The 18686-nt window shown below is 48.4% G+C and overlaps 1 protein-coding gene across 1 annotated transcript in view; it reads right to left on the bottom strand.

Annotated features, from left to right (window-relative positions):
* The window catches only part of MYO1D (myosin ID), a 154432-nt gene that overhangs the window by 102542 nt on the left and 33204 nt on the right, over positions 1 to 18686 (bottom strand). The window contains exons 2-12 of the mRNA XM_066336663.1: positions 15573 to 15781; positions 14678 to 14771; positions 13681 to 13846; positions 11949 to 12002; positions 10978 to 11073; positions 9764 to 9880; positions 8390 to 8593; positions 7062 to 7207; positions 6866 to 6980; positions 6084 to 6254; positions 1455 to 1525 (exon numbers count right to left, since the gene is read on the bottom strand). Of these exons, the coding sequence (XP_066192760.1) occupies positions 1455 to 1525; positions 6084 to 6254; positions 6866 to 6980; positions 7062 to 7207; positions 8390 to 8593; positions 9764 to 9880; positions 10978 to 11073; positions 11949 to 12002; positions 13681 to 13846; positions 14678 to 14771; positions 15573 to 15781 (1443 nt within the window). The remainder of the gene's footprint in view (positions 1 to 1454; positions 1526 to 6083; positions 6255 to 6865; positions 6981 to 7061; positions 7208 to 8389; positions 8594 to 9763; positions 9881 to 10977; positions 11074 to 11948; positions 12003 to 13680; positions 13847 to 14677; positions 14772 to 15572; positions 15782 to 18686) is intronic.

Raw genomic sequence — 18686 nt, 5'->3', positions numbered from 1 at the left:
TCTGTGCAGTCTGCTCCTCTCTTGGTGGAGAGAGTCTGAATTCCAGAGCAGCCTCTGAGTAGTGACTAGGGAGCTCCCCTGGAAATCAATGCACACACACTTTTCAATTCCTTTCTTCCTCTGTTCCCACAGAACACCACTCCAGGAGGCCACTGTTCCAGGGTTTCATCTCTCCTCCAAGTCTCAAGGCTGGTAGTGCTCTGTCCTCACAGAAAAGGTCCAAAATCTCCCCGTTCAGTGACTCCAACACAGATGTTTCCTGAGCTCCAGATCCCACACTGGAAAGCTGCACTCAACCTGCAGCTCTGGGATCAACCCACAGGCTGCAAATCCCTGCACAGAGCCACCCTCAAATCACAGAGTCATGGAATAGGACCTTTTAAAAGGCATCCAATTCCACTCCCTGCCATGATAGGGACACCTTTCACTATTGCAGGTGGCTCCAAGCCCCATCCAACCTGGCCTTGGACACTTCCAAGGATGAGGCAGCCGCAGTTTTTCTGGGCACCCTGTGCCAGGGGAGGGCCCCCCACCCTCAAGTCTTAGGGCTCCATGTAAGATCCGAGTCTGAACTATCTGTGGTATCTTCCACATTCCAGTTTTCTTTTACACCATTTGTCAGCCACTAGCAGTTCAGAAGGTTCAACCACTAAGAGAGCACCTTGTATTTTCTCCTCCAAAACCCCCTGAAATCAGGGATGTCTGTCAGGAATTGCTCAGCAAAGACACCAGAAGATAACCTGCTTGTGCTACATGAGTTCCAGTCTGATCACAGTAGTTGTCCTTGGAAATTAAAGGTTAAAAAAAATCATTAATTATTCCCTCAGTAACTCCCTTTCTTCTGACATGGGAAGCTACACAAATCCTAAACCATTAAATGACTCCAGTGATATTCCACACAACAGCTTTCCCAGTAAATGGTTTCTACCATGTCATCCTTAATTTCCACTCACTCTCCCTTCCCACTGCTGTCAGCTCCTGCACTTGTTCCTGCAGGCTCCAGGCAAACACTTCCCAAGCCTCCATCCCTGATCCCTCCTGCAGGTTATCACTCCCCTGTGCTTCCAGCCTGCTCTAACTGATTGGAGAATCTAAAGCCAGAGTTATATAATCACACCAAACAGATGTCTAAACCAGATTTTATTAGCTCAGTGTAGCTTTCTTGCATAAACACTGATGCCTTTTTCCCCTTTTTTTTCCCCTGGAGCACTGCTCTCCCCTCACCCCCCACGCCTCGCTCTCCTTTTGTTTCCCTCCAAGTACAAATTCCCACTCTGTAGAGCAAGGCACCAGCAGAAGATTTAATTGATAAGCAAGGTCTGCACTCTGTAATTGTGTGTGACAGCTATTCTGGCTTGCACCAGAAGCAGCAGTAAATCAGAATATTGTACCACTTCAGAGCTGCTGGGAAGACAAAAATAGAAGGTGTAACTTTATTTCTGAAGGAAACTCACATCACGTCCCCAGCGTAGTGCTTGATCCGGAAGTCTCTGTCGAACTCCAGCGTTTTGTCCGTGGCACAAAGCTGAAATAAATTCATATACATTGAAATACCACCCATGGGTTGACATTAAAACACCACCCCTGGATTTACAAGCTCCATGGAAGAGCAACCTGCCCTCAAAATAGCACTTGGAACTACAGGAATTCCACTTTCTATGTGCATGTGCTGATGTGAAACCCACTACTGGAAAATATTTTCATGGATGCATTGTAAGAACATGTGCTTGTACAAATGAAGCTGCAAGAGCCTATAATTTAATGAAGAAATTGATATTATCTCAGAAACACCATTATGCAAAAAGAATACTCATGCCTGTAGAGAAACATTGCACCCACGAGTTAATTGATGACTTTTTTTAAGTGTTCCTTTATGTTTTTTTTGCCATTGCAGTGTAACTCCTCTGCAGAGAAATGGGCCAACTGCTGTGACAACAGCAAGGCATGTTCAGTCCCAGATCCCTCCTGGTCATCTGACACCCCTCAAGCAGGGACCCCCCTGCAGATCCACTGCTCCAGGCTCAAATTCCTGTCCCATTCCTTCTGTCCAACAGAAGATGTCCAGTGCCCATGTGGCAGCTGCTCAGCAGCAGTGGCTGTAACACACTCATCCCTTCAGGAATAGCAGGAGCCAAAAAATCCATCAGGGTTGGCTTAATTAAAAAGAGTGTATGAGATAAGAATGAGGATTTTGTTATAGGCAAAAGGAGCAGGAGATTAATTAAGTATTTGCAAGCAGCATTTAACAACACCAAAGGCAATAAGCAGATATCTGCTATCCACAAAAAGTCTTGGAGAAATAAAAGAGGAAATTAGCATGGTTGAAATGCAGAGCAGGAGGAATAATTAGGAGCAGAGAGATACACTCCAAAAATTCACCTGTGTCCAAGAACACAAAACAGATTGGCTCAAACTGTAAGAACAGGTGAAAAAAAGAGAATTTATTTTACACAAAATTAATCACAAGGAGGAGCCCAAGGATTGTGAGTACCAAGGTCCCCAGGAGGTCCCAGAGGTGTGGAAAGTCCAGCATGGCAGAAGCAGGGAGCACCAGGAGCTGCAGAGCTGATGGATGACCAAGGTGCAGCAGAACACAGAGAAAATGAAGAAACGAGGCAATACCAGGAAAACAAAGCCATTTTTCTTGCTGCAGCTTTGTTCTCAGCACAGGGCTGTGGAGTGCCTTTTTCAGCCACCCAAACACACAGCTCAAACCAACAAGCCAATAAAAGGGGTAAATACCAAATGGCAAAAGAAATGTGTCTGTGGTACCAGACAGGGCACAGCTGGCAGCACAAGCTCCTCCTAAAGGTCATACAGCTCTGGAGAGGCTGGAAAGAGCCATAACACAACAACCAGGGATTTTGTTCTTTGCTGGTTTGGCGTCTTCCAAAGGAGTGATTATCTCCAAACCTTGTATTTCCTAGCCAAAGCAATGAAAATGGTGAAAAAAAGACCAGCAAGTCCATTGGATCATCTGGTGGGTTTCTGTGAGCCCTTCCATGAGGCTCCTCACTGCCAGCTCACAGCATTCGAGTAAAGACAGGAGCAAGGCGTTGGAAAGATGGGAATCCTGTGGGAGCCTGCCCTGAGTCTGTGCCTTCACGGCCTCTGAAATGAGCCATAATCTGAGGGCAATGGGAAGGTCGTGGGGCTGGGTGGGGGCACTCAATCACTGAGGGCTGCCTGGGAAGAGCTGCAGAAGACACGCGGAGCTAAATGAGGGCAAAGCCGAGCAAATGAGACTCCCCAGCAGGGCAGGGATCCCACTGAGAAAGGGCAAAGTTCACAGGAACTGATGGGCCCCAAACCTTCCCTTCCTGACTCAACAGAGATTTTAACCACCCTCCTTCATCTCAAAAAGGAAACAGAGAACTGGGAGAGGCTTAAAGGGCAAAACCCTGCTGATGCACTGCCCTGAGAGGATAAGCCAATGAACTCAGCTTCCCCAGGTTAGGAAAGAAATGCCCAGAGATGATGGCAAAAAAAGTGGAGATGATGTAGTGGAAGACAGAGAACTGTGTTTTGCCATTTAAAAACTAGGAGGCAAGAGGTATAATGTAAAATGGAAAAGGGAGGAGGGAGGGAAGCAGGGAGGAAGGAGCTCTTCACTTGAGTATCTGAGCTGTGGAATTCTTTGCCGATTTAAAAACCAAGCAAAAAACTGTACTAAGGAGACCAGGAGGTTCCTGGGCTGCAGGTCCCTGGAGAATGGGAGCATGTCAAGTTATCAGTACACACTTGTCCCATATTGGGCTCTCACTTGGGCATTGACCACTGTCCAGTGTCTTGGGAGACACAACATCAGGTGGACTGCAATGGACCTTCTGATACTCTTCCCTTCACAACCAGTTTGTGGAGATTGATGCTCTCCACGACTTGAAGATTGAGGCATTCACGGACTGTCTGTCACTGCACTTCATCCTTCCAAAGTGTAACATCAACAGAAAAGAACTGGAACTTGGAGAGGTTGAGGATACAAACGGTGGTGTTGGGAAGGGCAACCAGAACAGCTGGCACATTTGCACATCCAGACTGGCATTAGACAAACCCGAGGAACATGGAACCCCATGCTCCAGGAACACAACACTGTGCCACAAATCCTGCTGGTGGAGGTGTTAACCAGCACTCTCCTGGCTCGTGTGGCCCTGCCCAGGACAAGGCGCCGGCAGCGCGGAGCAGCCGGGCACACAAAGTAGGACACGACTATTTAGGGCACCACAGCCCCCTAGAGCTTCTCCACATGGAGCCTGTGTGCAGCAGGCTCTGCAGGGAGCAGTGGAGCATGAACTGGGCTGAGGGACGGGAGCTGCTCCCAACACACACACTTTAACTCTTCGGGAACAGCTCCTGTCTGTGTGGAACTTTACAGGATCTGCATGGAACCACTGCAGTCTGCAAAGGCAGGGCATGAGATAGAATCAAGCCCTTTGTTTTAGTCCAAGTTAGAAGAGCTAGCTCGGAAGGCTCAGGCTTCCCACAGCAGTTCTGGGTGGGACTGAGGAAGAGCTCTGAGATGCTGGGATGTCTGCAGAGATGTGATGGGGAGAAAAAAATAATAATTATGCTGAGAGGTTTATGGGTCAGTGTTTTCGAGGCTCTATTGATTTAACTAGAAATTAGCAAGCCAGGCAGATCCATCAGCCCCTCCATATACATTATTTATAGCAGGATTCCTTGCCTCCCTCTTAGCCTGTGCAGGCAGTTTCTGACAATGCCACCTCCTGCTGAGGAACGCTGCAGCTGGTAATGCTGCCCTTTAATGTCTCCTTGCTGGGAGGGGACTCCCGAAGGCAAAGACTCAAGCAGATTTTATTTTTAAATGTTCATTTTATAGCCTCCCATAGCACCTCCTGAAATTCCATCCCCTTCTGCCACTGCACTAAAGGACCACCTGCTCCCTCTGTGGCAGAGCCCCTTCCCCTGGGCACATGTGGGAGCAAAGACAGAACAGAAACCAAACTCCTCTCTTTACATCCACTGACCAGACAGCTCCAGAAACGGGACCATTCTCTCAGCACCCCACTGCAGATGATCCCAGACTCCATCCCACCAGTACTAGCACTGAAGGAAGCAGTTTGCATTCAAACAGAAACCCAGGCCAGGCCTCACACTTGTTTTCAGGTGGGTTTTCTCAGAATGTTCCATGTCACTGCTTGGGGATGTGAAATCTGGGTCAACACTGGAAATCAAGCTCCCTGTCCCACTCCCTGTGCTTGGGTGCACGTGGCAGGTGGGACATCAGGTGCGCTGCAGCAAAAGGGCATTTAAGGAAAGCAACATCTGGGAGGAAAAAGTGGGTTTGGTTTACTTTCATCCTGGCTTCTTCTCAGACAGCGCCAGCCAGATCCATTGTTTATCCCAGGCCTCCCGGAGGCAGCCTTTAGCACATATCTTACACAACCAGGCTAATTTGGTATTTCTGACCTACATAAAATATTGTGCTGGGCTGCGAGGGAGCAGGGGGGACCAGCACTCTGAGCCACACATTTCAGACAACATTTCTGAGTAGAGAGACATCAATAAACTAAAGGCCCTTATTTGATTACTCAGTGTGAAAGATTCTCAGATTAATCAGGCTGGTGACCATTTTGCAATCTGCTGCCAAGTGAGGAATAAATGAAGCCTTTTAATTCGCCCATTGTAGGCCAGACAAAGCCAGGCAAGGGGCCTGGGTGCTCTGAGGTGCAGAGGGAGACGAGCACATTCTGCAGCCAATGACGATGAAAAAAGCCCAAATCACGGCGCTGTAATAATGCAGGAGTGTGAATAATTTCACTGTCACTATGTATTAGAGCAGCCTGGGAAGAACAACACGTGGGCCGAGCCAGAGCATCGATTGGTTCCAGATGACATCATGGTATGTCAAGGCACGAGCTCGGGCTCCTTTTATCCCGGAATAAAGGGATGGAGCACTGCGTGTGCTGGAGCTCCCTCTGCCGGGCTCCTCTGCGGCTGGAGCTGCTCCTCATCCCACCCTCACTCGCACTGATTCCAACCCAGACACCCCTAAACCCCTTTTCCTCATTCCACTCCACCTCAGGACACGGGGAAGGCAGAGCACAGCAGGTTCTGTGGGTTACCTTCCTGCTGGAGAAGTGTGCGTGCTTCCCCAGTTTGTTGTTGAGGGCCTCGAGGAACATCTCGTCCGTGACTTTCCCCACATTCATGCAGGCATCGTCCAGAATGGCAATGATCCCTTTGTGCTGCTGCTCCACCAGGTCCACGATAACCTGGTTGTTGAAGTAATCAATCTACAGGAAACAAAGGACAGAGGTGTTGGTGACCTTGGCTGCAGAAATGGGAGGATACCAGTGCTGGTCATAGCAGCCAGTGTGACAGCAGGGAGCAGTCAGCTCTGAATGTGCAGATCTCTGATTCCAGATAAAGCAGGCTGCTCTCCTACACTGAACAGCAAAGAAAGCGATTTTTCAAACCTGTCAGATACATCTCAAGGCCTCTGCTGCAGAATGCCCTTTGAAATGTCTCTTACAATTCGGCGGTGTGCAGTCACCACAGTGACACTGCACATCCTGTCCTTGGCATTCTGAAGAGAGCTGAACAGGAAAAGTCAAGATTTTTACGTGTTACTATCAACAACTAGAAAAATCCATAAGCACTCAGCACAGAAACCCACAGTTACGTGTGTGGCATCACTGAAGTGCCACAGCAGCTTTCATTTCAGACCTGGAGTCCCTTATTTTCCCAAGGAGACACGTGGTGAGGTGACTGGGGAGCTCCAGGCCTGGCAGGAACATAGATGTCCCATCGACTGGAGCGTGCATGTGCAGCAGCTTCAGACCCAGGACTTGTGCTGATACACTGACCTCACACCGACCTCTCCCTCCCCTGCCAAAGCACTCACATGCTTCCAGGGAATTCCCTCTCGCTGGTACTCCTCCTGCTCCTGCTTTAGAACCAGCTGAATGAAGAGCTGCTGCAGCTTTTCATTGCAGTAATTAATGCAGAATTGTTCAAAACTGCAAAAACATGAGAAAAAAAGGTGATGATTGTTCTGGGAAAGTCGAGGGCACAATGCTGGGCTTTAGAAAGTGGTTCACCTGTTATTGTCAAATATCTCGAAGCCATAGATGTCCAGGACTCCAATGACTGTGTTCTTGCCATGCACTGTGGTGTCGTAGTTCTTCACCTCGATGACATCGTTGATGTGTGTCACAATCCAGCAGAAGAGACGCTCGTAAATGGCCTGCAGGAAACACAGACTGAGGGCTCCTCCCTGCACCTGCCTCAGCTCTTCCCAGGAAATTCAACACAGCTCATTCCAGGCCTCCAACAAAGCTGCAGGTCATGTTCTGCTGAAAATCAGCAGCTACTGACTGCAGAAAATATTCTATGGAAGTATTTCTTTTCTTTTCTTCCGAAACTCATTTATACCAAGTTGAAATCCCAGTGAGGTCACTGGGTGCAGCAGTTCCCTAATTTGATTCCAGTCAGCTTTTCAGCTGCCTAACAAGTGCCATTCCTGAGAATTATTTAACAATAGTGAAGAGCAAGAGAGAGGTCAGTCACAGAAACCCAACAACTTAACACAATGACAGGAAAATAATCCTGTTCACCTTTCACAAAGATCATGTTCTATAGGCAGAGGTGTCTTCAAAGTCTTCATGTTCAAAACGTGCTGTGAAGCTGGATAAATACATTATCTCATGAAAAGAAGTCAAGTTAATAATCAGTGATTGTCATAACTTCATCCATTCCTCCCTTACAATTTGATTTCTTAGCAGAGGAGGAACAATTGTCACCCCTGCCATCAGCACTCACTTTTCCTGAGGAAGGTGTCTTTGCCCATGGCAGGGGGTTGGAACAAGATGGTATTTAAAGTCCTTTCAACCCAAACCATTCTATAATTCTTAAAACAAAACAAAACAAAACAAAACAAAACAAAACAAAACAAACCACTTTGTGTTTCCAACCTGAATTCTAGACATTACAGTTCCACTCTCTACTCTTTGAATTTAACTTGAAAATGAAGTTGAGGATCCCATTTCACAGCAAATTCCTCCCTGTATAACCAATCTGCAGATGGCAGGCCGGCCTGCAGCCCGTCCCCTCCTCGGTGTGCCTGGCACTGCTGGCTGTGTGAGCTGGATCCCTGCTGGAAGGTGCTGGGGAGGTGCCACAGACCCCTACAGAACTCAGGAGCACGTGGGCTCAGAGCGAAATCTGCAGGATGCACAGCAAGCCCTGTGCTCACTGAGCCACCCAGGAATCCTCCTGGGCCTGGGCACTGCAACACGTGCAGTTCTGGCAGCGATGCCTCCTTGGGCACGGCCCTTCTTCGCTGCACACCTCAAGCCACGGGCAAAGGCGGCAGAGATGTGTCTGGGTGAGTGTCACACACCTTGCAGGGGAAGGGGACTGGACTGACCTTGGCGAAGGCGTCTCTGCCGTAGGTGGCCTCCTGCTCCGTGTGCTGTTTGTCGATGACGTCCCTGCCCGTGGCCACCGTGCGGAACAGCAGCGCCTTCTCCACCAGCTCGGCCTTGGTGGACAGGAGGTCAGCAATGACCGACACCACCTTGCTGTTCTCGATGATGGGAGTGTCTCCATCCACAGAGAACTTCAGGTTCCCCTGCAATCAGCAGCATTTCTCTGTCTGCCCTTTGCTAACAGGGATCAGCACACCCCGAGTCCATCCATCATCCACCTGCTATTGCAGGCTGGAACTCTCCTGCCACACAGGAAGGTGGGTCATGCATATCCACACCCTCAAACCTCCAACATCAGTGGCAGCAGCAAAGGCTTTCTCAAAGCAAAGCATTCCTGCTCAGTGTTCAGCTCAACTTCCGGGACAAACGACATCAAACACTTCCCAAGATTTAATCAAACACCATCCCAAGATTCAGAGTCCAGGGATAGGGAATTGCACCATATCTGCAAATGCTGGATGTAGCATTTCTCTGCACTGCAGCTCACCATGAGACCATAGGCTGCAGTTCCCCTGGCAGTGCTGCTGCCACAGAGGGAATGGGAATAGCACGTGGAAGCTGAGAGGTCAGTGCCAGTGACACTGGGCTGGCAGCACCCACCACCAGAGCTCTGCTCCTGGTACCTTCTAAGCAGTGGCACCCCGTGGTGATCCACAGCAAAGGCTGTCCCCCAGCCTGCCTGCATGGCCCCACTCTGCTCTGGCTCCCTTCCTTCCCAGCACTGCCACCCCAAGGAGGAGACGGAACTGGAACAAAGGTGTTCTTTGTCACCCTCCTCCTGCCCACCTCCTTCCTCAGGGAAACACGAGAGCTGAGCTACAGGGACACTGTGGAGGGGAGGGAGCTCTGTGGCTACCAGAAGGATCCACGAGAAGGAAGGATCTCCTTAGCCTCAGAACACAAAGAATTAAGAGGTCTCCTGTGTTTCCTGTGCTCAACCCTCACCATGAAGTGAAGCAGAATCACTGTGGTGAAGGTGAGTGTGAGGGCACAAAGGGACAGAAGCTCCCTGGCCCCTCACTGCCAAACCCCACAGTTCCTTTTCCAGAACATACAACAGCTCCCAGCACTTGGTTGTATGCCTGGTTTGGGATCTGGAACATGCAGGAATACATGTGAGCATCACTGCAGTGCCCTGCTCAAGGAAGGACTTCCTCTCACCCCTGGAGCTGTGAATTGTACACACCTTCCCTGCCACCAGAGCTTCCAAGGGCTTCTGCAGCAGGAAAATCAGAGCTGCTGGCAGTACAAGCCCTCCTGAGGAACACCCAGGGACGGGGTCAGGGGTGGATTCCCATGGACAGGGAGCTTACCAGGTGCAGAATGGCTGCCACAACTTTGTACACAGTCTGGATCTCCTCCTGCTTGAAGCCAATCACCTTCATGGCATCAGCAACTGCCTTGAACTCGGCCCCATCATTGATGGAACACTGAGGGGAGAGAGAAGTTTGCAATGGGGGGATTTAATGGAAGTCAGTTGTGAGGAAGCAAGGATTTCACGAGCCCATGGGAAACAGATGCACTTTGATGTTTCTTAGAGGCAAGACACTGTCATGAGGTTTCCCAGGTTATTCCAATGCCATCTTGCATGCTTGGACACTCAACCCTGCATTGCACACACCTATTCTGGCAGCAGGAGACACAGAAATCCAGCACAGCACAATAAATTTCCCAGTGGAATTTGCTGAGAAAGAGTTCATTAAAAAATCCCAGAAGAACAGGGACAATTTATGCAGTCCCAGACCCTCTAAGTAGAGGCTGCAGAACACCAGCAGGAAATCTCTGTTCTCCACCTCTCTCAACATCAGCCTCTCCCTCCTTCCCTGCAGCCTCCTGGGTTTGTTTTCAATGCACATTTTTCTCTCTCACAGAGAGAACCATCTGGCATGGGAGAAGGTCTCTGGGTTTCTGTACCAAAGTGCATCTCACACAAGCATCGAGGAAATCAGGAGCCTTTGGACTGGACCCTGCTTCAAAGGGACAACATTAGGGACAACTCCAGGTGTATCTGAAGTGTCCAGGATCTTGTTGTCTAAAACTTTATGGTTTTGTTCCCTTCTTCCCTGTCCAGAGTTCCTCCTTGAGGACAAGTCAGACATTAAGACTCAGTGCTTCATTAACTCAAAGATCCTGCTGCAAAAAAATTAGTCCCTCTGGCTTTTTGCTCCACAAGGCAGTTTAAGGTACCCATTATGGAACATGGAATTTCTGCCACTGGTAATGGGTCAAATATCCACCCCAGCATTTATTAAAAACACATTTTATTGCTGTTTATAAGCAGACAGATGCAGCAGGCACAGGTATATTTGTATATTTTAAGCAGAATAGAGGTACATCTTTTCTATAATATTAAGTACACTCATGCTTTATCTTGTACTGCCAGAAACTTCAATACAAACAGCACACCACTGTCACCTTTCCATATTCATCCCCACTGATCTCAACTTCTGCTAGCTCAGCAGTGCTTGGAGCATTTCCAGCAGCATTTCCAATGTTAAGCAGTCCCTGGGTCCCTCAGACCCCTCACCTTGAGCTGTGCCCCAGGGCAGATGTAGCTGTAGGCTGATGGATCCTTCTGGAGGTGCAGAGAACGCAGGAGCTGCTCAGAACCTCCCTGCAGGAGCTGCATGAAGAGAGTTTTAAGAAATGGTGACTCAAAAATATAAAATCCTTCTTTTTTCTGTCTCTTATTCATCTGCTTGACAAGCAAAATAATGAAAGTATTACTAACTGCTGCAATATCTGGAGCACAATGTGCAAGATGCAGGGCCTGCTCTGGTGCAGGGCTCTGCCACCCAAAATCACTGTCCTTTACAGTCACAACTGTATAAAAACCAGCCTGAACCCCTCAAAGACCTGATCACACCTGTGCCATCCCACAGCTGTGCCCTGGAAAGTACATTGCCCACACAAAATTTTTCCTCCTGGAAATGACATATCTGTGAGGAAAGTGCTAACATGCCATCGTGGAGTACTGAAAAAGTGGGAAAAAAATAAACAAACCTCCCCCTCCCTCAGTGCAGAATCAAGGTTATACTAATTGGCTGACCATACTCCCCAAAGGACACACAGGGAACCACCACACAATGTGGAAGACATTAAAGAACATTCAAAAAACCAAAAAAAGTCAACTTGGTGTCATAAAATTACTTCCATCTGGACTAAAGGCCTCAGGAGAAAATAGAGGGATTAGACTTGCTACAAATAAAACAGTGAGTCAAAGTCCAATGTCCTACCATATTTGTTTAGTCAGCCTCCCTTTCAGTTTGGAAATGTGTTAATATGGGACTGGAGGATAGAAAGCAATCCATCTTCCCAGGCTCCCTCCCAGCCCAGGCTCCTGCAGAGAACTGAAGAACCCAAGATCACCCAAGATGCTGCAAAAGGGAACCTTCTGCAAAACTCATGAGAGGGAGAAAGAAAAACTCATGGGAGTGCTCTGCCCAAAGTGTCTGGGAAACTGGGGACAAACCCCTGCTTCAGCAAAGGAACACAAACCTGGTAGAAGGAGTGGAAGCTTCGTTCCCCAGGCTGCTGCACAATTACACGGGACTGGGGGAACAGAGCACAGAGCTGGGTGTTAGTGGGACATCAGCACCTCCCCTCAGACACCCACATCACCAGGACACCCCAAATCCATCCCATCTCACACTCAGGCTCTCGGGAACACCATCACACACATAGTGACCCTGAAGCTTGAGGTCTACAGTCAAAAGCACCAGCTTGTGTAACAGCTGCAATGTCCTACTTCCACCCAGGAATCCCATGGAAGAGTCAAATAAAACATCATTTTAGTTCTAGAATGATTTAATCACTGGAAATGAAAACCACAACTCTGTGACTACAAATAAATGCTCAGGGCCTGGTGGTCACCACTCCTAAACGCCCAGGACAGCAGCTGTACAAGGGAATGCTCTGCTCTGGCACAAGGACCTTGTCTCAGGGAGCTGTAGCTCCATTCCAGAATCCTCATTCCAGACCAGACTAAAACAGCACAAAAAAGGGTTAAATGCAGCAGACGTTCAGTCAAGGTGTCCTTATTTTATGCTACAAGTTTGAACTATGAAGAGTGATGAGGAACAAAGCTATCTTGGGGATGTTTAAGATGGATCTTAGGGCAAGGTTCTTCCCCCAGAGGGTGCTGGGCACTGCCCAGGCTCCCCAGGGAATGGTCCCAGCCCGAGGCTGCCAGAGCTGCAGGAGCCTTTGGACAGGGATGCCCAGGGTGGGGTTGTTGGGGGTCTGTGCAGGGACACGAGTGGGGCTGGATGATCTCCGTGGGTCCCTTCCAGCCCAGGATATTCCATGTTTTGGTGTGTTCCTGCTGCAAAGCCACTGTCTGTTACCACTTGTGTTTGGGCCAGAGCCTCCACTGCTTTCAAATGGAAGCAAATTTAACTTGGGAGAAGTCAAGAATATGAAATAAACAATCAGGATAAATAAATCATCAGGATTTAAGTCACTGCAGCTGCAGTCCCAGCCCTCTTTCTACATCAAAGTATCCCAAGTTAAATGTTTGGATTTGGTGTTTTGTTTTTTAAAATAAAATGTTTATTCTGAAAATAGACTTCAGGGAAATAAGGGGAGAAGTAAAAAAGAAACACAAACAAAAAAGAGTGTTGGCAGATGTGGTCAAACACATAATCAAAGCCAGACATGTCTCACACAGCAGAACTGTTAATGGCTCACGCCTGAGTTCTCCAGTGTTGCATATTCCAGTGTTTTCAGACACCACTTAATGACATGAAAAAAATAATTATGCTCAGGATCACCCGGAGTATATAAAGACAACGCTACGAACAGCTCACCCAAGGCTATGGCATTATCCCAAAATAACGCTTCTCAAGCACACTTGCTCCCTACAGCCTTGGAGATCTTTTCCAGGGAGAGTTCAGCACAGGAATTACAAAGCAGGAGCTGTGCAGAGGGTAAATTGTATCCAAAAGAAAGACTGAGATTAAACTTCACACACCCCCACACACAAAGTCCTTTGGGTAACCCAGCCCGGTTGCTGGTGAGCTCTGGAAGTCATGGTGCTCCAGGAGCAAGGTGCTGCCAGCACTGCAGTGGCTTTCCTGACTCCTGAGGAAAAATTAAGCCCTGGATTTATTTTCCGTGCCCTCATACTTCTCCTACTGTAAATGTCTGAATGGAACTTTTTACTGGCAAAGCCCAGATTGCAAAAGTAATTCCAGCAAAGGCTGTAACCGTGGAAGGGAGGGTGCCTTACCTTTTCTAGCAGGTAATTATTGATGTGCCCACCTATGGGGTCTCCCTTGAAATCAAAGTTGATGTCCATGTATTTTCCAAACCGGCTGGAATTGTCGTTGCGGTTTGTTTTGGCGTTGCCAAAGGCCTCCAACACACAGTTGGATTTCAGCAGGATGTTCTTCACTCTGCAGCAGGGAGGGATAGATGGAAAAGGGAGTAGGATAAGACTTCAACCATCACACCACGGGATTTTTTTTCACAGCCATTTCTCAAAAGAATTCAATGACAGCAGTGATGCTCTCTGATGGCAGATTTGGCAGATGTGGATGACATCAGCAATCCCATGGGAAATCAGCTGGGAGCTGTCAGCAATGCTCCTCAGAGGAAGAAAATGCTCTTTGGTTCAAAGACCAGACCCCCAGCCTGAAAGCAGCACCAGAAATTCACTTTCTATACACATTTGAATTCTGAAACAAATTTTCTGAACTCTTTCTCAAGTCATTTTCAAAAGTTCATTTGGGGTAGGCTTAAGTCTGTCTCTGCAGAAAGCCACCATAGATTCTTTACTCCAAAACTTTTACTCCAGGATAAAGAGGGACATTTTGGAATTCAGAGTCATGTGATTCTGGAAGGTCATGGAATACACTCCTTGCACTCCACATGGTGTTCTAGCCCACCCAAATTTCAGGCAACTTGCCCCAGGAAAAGAGATTTAGAATCATTTAGGTTGGCAAAGACCTCTAAGATCATTGAGTCCTGCCATTAGATGGTTGATACTGGCTGGATGGTAGTTCTAGATGCTGTTTTGATCTTGAAAGTTTGAACTTTGAAAATAAACCTTTCAATGTGATTTCAGCAAGTAATACTGCAAAATTCCCAGAGCAAAAGCAGTACCTGAAAAAGTTAAGTATAAATCAGCATGTATAAGAGACCATCTGATAACATGGAGCTACAGAGCCCACAGAAAGCGATCCACAAGCAGGAGAATTTCCCTTCTTTTCCAGCCCAGGCCTTACCTCTCCACCTCAGCCCTCTGCCCAGGGTTGGTGATGGCTGCTATGTACTGCATTATGTATTTACTGGCCTCAGTTTTCCCAGCCCCGCTTTCACCTAGGGGCAGAAACACCACGGTGACCAAACAGATTTTAAAAAGCAAAACAAATTATTGGACAGAAGACCTCAATTCTATCCCAACAGTGCCTGGGCAGTTTGATGTTTTCTTTTTAAAGCAATCTTTGTGTGCACTTGGGACGTTTTCTAAATACAGCCATAACCCTGCCTGGCTGCTGCTGGGCTGACTTTGAGCAATTGTGCTGTGAGATTGCACAGGTCGGGAAAAGGGCTGGCACACAGATGATCAAAGGAATATTGTTAGAGGAGAAAGCCTGGCCTGCAGCAGCACAAGGGGCCACTGTTCAGCACCCCAGCCCGGGGCTCTCTCCTTTCAGAGCTGCCCAAGCACGGGGACATCAAGGAAACGAAGTGCCAGGATCCGGCCAGGGATCACTCTGGTACCAGCCCTGCTCCCACTGCTGGAGCCACGGCCTTTCCAATGGAGCAGGGAACAAACAGTGGGCAGGGAAAATCAGCAACTCCTGAGGAGAGACAGCCCAGTTCTGCTGATTCCAATCTCTCCTGATCCCAGGTCATCCTCTGGAGCACACACAGGGCTTCTGCTCACATTATCCCTCTGCAGGGACAGATCCAGCTCCTGGCTGGCACCAGCTCTTGAATGAGATAAGAAATAATTGTGCCGGTCTCCACATATGGATTCAAATGCAAATGAGCAGCTTTAAGATTAATGAAGTTTCTTTTATAAAACGCTATCATTAGCCAAACCATTATTCTCCTTCCGCCTGGAGTTTCACACAGATCAAGTGCTCATCACCATGCAGAGCTCTCCCAGCCTACCTGAGATGACAATGCAGGTGTCTTTGGACCGTCTCTTCATGGCTTTGTAAGCAGCATCAGCGATGGCAAAGAGGTGGGGAGGCCTCTCATAGAGCTCCCTGCCCTTGTACTGCTCGATGGTGTCCCGGCCGTAGATGTTCAGGTTCTTGTAAGGGTTCATGGAAACAACCACCTCCCCGATAAAGGTGTAAATCCGGCCCTTCTCGAACCTGCCCAGAGCAGACAAAAGGCAGAATCAGACCAGTGCAGAGGTTCAGGACTGCCCAGACCACCGGGTGAACTCTTCCATCCATCACCCTCTGGACACAGGACAATAAACCCTGGCTCTGGACACTCCCCGAGCAGGGATGGCACAGCAGCAGAGACTGGAGGGAAAAGGACAATGACCCAGGGCTGGCTTGGAGTTCCACCACCTACAAAGGACATTTCCACCTCTGTTTTGCTTCCAGATACGTGATATGGTTTCTACAACTGACAATAAGTGAACACGAGTGTGAGGAGCAAATCTAACCCGCTTCACAAAGGGGATTTACAGGCAAATTCTTTTGTCACATTCTGTAGTTGCCCATGGCCCAGCTCAGGCCAGAGGGACAGAAGTTCTGAAGCCCTCCCTGAAGAGGTTTAATCACACTTGAAAGCCAACAAAGACAGAAGCCCAGGAGGGAACTGCAGCCTCTCAGCTCTAGCAGTGAGTCCCTTTTGCTGGAAGACACTTTGGTATCATCACTGCTGCCACACCAGAGGAAAAATTCTTAAGAAAGTGTGCAAACAACCCTAAACGACACCATTCCTATCCACATCTGGCTCTTTGATTCTTTCTGGAAACAAGACTTAAATAACTTAATGTTAGCTTAAAAAAAAAAAAAAAAAAAAAAACAAAGGTTTAAATTAGAAGACGTTTCCAAACAAACGCCCATTTTATTGAAAGTTACCTATGAGGAGAGCTCAGAATAATTCCGGATTAATGGCTGAGGAATTCACACGGCATTTGCTTGCCAGGAGGAGAAAGGATAACAGGTTTAGGGATCAACACACAAACCCTGGATTGCCAGCGCCAATCCCCGAATGCAGCTGTATTTAAACCTCAGGACATTAGATGGCACCAGAACCCCTCCATAGAGCCCGGGAGCCTCAAATCCTGATGGACTCCGGCACAAATTCCAGCATTATTTTATTGAATTTATTACCACCCCCATGTGGTGACAGCCCTGACATTCTCTATTGTTCATTTGAAAATTTTCTCCAGCATCTTGGCAGCATCAGTTTTTAGCAGGTGTAATAAAACTCAAGAAATATCATTCAGCAAGCAGCATTCCACTTTCTAGAAGTGTTGGTACCTCCCACTCCAGCTTCCTCGTGGAACACTGCACTGGGAAGACACAAGAATTGCAAAACAACCTCTTGTTCCTACATCACTTTTAACTGAAAGTGTCCTGATACACATTTCCCAAAACAATCATGAGCCTGAAATGCAAAGATATTTTACATTGTTGAGATATATGCTGTTTGAAAGGTACCAGTAATGTTTTAGAAAAGATAAGATCAACATAACTAGTGATACCAATACTCCTAATTTTAAATTTTTGCAAGATCCTGAACAGGTAGAAGCGCAAAGGGATTGGATATCAGGCTGGGAGCCCGTGAGGGACTCTGCATACACAGAGGAGAGCTTGAAAAAAACAAACCCACACAACACTGCTGGTATTGAGGAGATCAAGTCACACTGGGACATCAACATGTAATGGAAACCACAAGGACATCACAACGAGCAGAATCATTCCCCCTTCTGGAGATGGACACCCAAAAAAGGTGAGTTACCCAACAGAGAACGCTGAGCCTGCTCTCCCAAGTCCCTGCCAGCAGCACAGAACTGCTGCTCGAGGCACTGCTGCTGCTGAAAATGAAGATCCAGCAGATTGTGGATGCGGTTTTAAGCCCCATGAGCAGCTGGAGGGTTCATGGCCATAGAGGGGGTGAGGGGGTTGTTGGGGCTGAGGAGAAATAAAGAAATAAAGGCCATTCCTGCTGCAGTGTCATGCCAAGCCACCATCACAGCACCCTACTCTGACCTCTCCCTTAAGTAATGAATTATGTAAACTTGCGTTGCCAGAGGCCAGTTTAAGTTTCCTCCCGTGACAGTTCAGCATCCCAGAGTGAATCATAGAACCACGGAATGTCCTGAGTGGGAAGGGACCCCCAAGGATCATCCAGTCCCACCCCTGGCCCTGCCCAGACACCCCAACAGCCCCACCCTGGGCATCCCTGTCCAAAGGCTCCTGCAGCTCTGGCGGCCTCGGGCTGGGACCATTCCCAGGGAGCCTGGGCAGTGCCCAGCACCCTCTGCCTCCAAGCAGAACCTTCAGATCTGGCCCTTGCCAGCCTGTCCCTGCCGAGCCCGACTCCAGAGGGGTTCCAGATGGGATGCTGGCACAGGCAGCAGGCTCACATCCTGTCTGCCACTTCCCCACAGCTCAGCTCAGATGGCAGATCCCACACGGGGCCTCCAAGCCAAGTTCTAAAAGGTTTTACTGGGTTCTGATAAGCTGTGTCTTCAGCTCTGTGGCAGAAGGCAGATGGAGATGAGGGGGAAGAAGGATCTGTCTCCAGGCTTGACAAAGAGGCACCTCTGCAGCCTGCCTTTGGGGATACAGAGTTTCTGAACAAGTGATGCCCCCGTTTACATCCCAATTCATTTCTCTTTATTTCCGAGCACCAGAGTTAAAATTGCAGAGCCGTGCTCAGATGTTCCCACCAGGAGCTCCAGCTCCTCGGCCCTGGTTGCTGATAAAGCCCCTTTTCATCCCTGAGCATGGCTCAGCACAGCAGCGGGCCAAGAACAGCAGGGCTCTCTCCCTGGCTGCACAGCTCTGCTGGGAGGTCTGCCTTGCCCATGGAGAGCTCAGCAAAGCTTAAGAAAACAACCCACGAAAGCAGTGCAAACGGGAAGCTCTGAGCTGTGTTAAACCCACGGTTCCTCTGCAGGGGAAGGTCACAAAACAAGACCACTGATCCATTTGGTGCTTTCCACAGCCAGCACAGGCATTTCAGTGCTGAGGTGTACCATGTACAACTGCGGGTTCCTTACTCAAAGCAACAACAGCGCAGTTCCTTGAA

The sequence above is a fragment of the Sylvia atricapilla genome, chromosome 27 (assembly GCF_009819655.1).
Source record: "Sylvia atricapilla isolate bSylAtr1 chromosome 27, bSylAtr1.pri, whole genome shotgun sequence".
Lineage (NCBI taxonomy): Eukaryota > Metazoa > Chordata > Aves > Passeriformes > Sylviidae > Sylvia > Sylvia atricapilla.
This window is presented reverse-complemented; position numbering and strand designations above follow the sequence as displayed.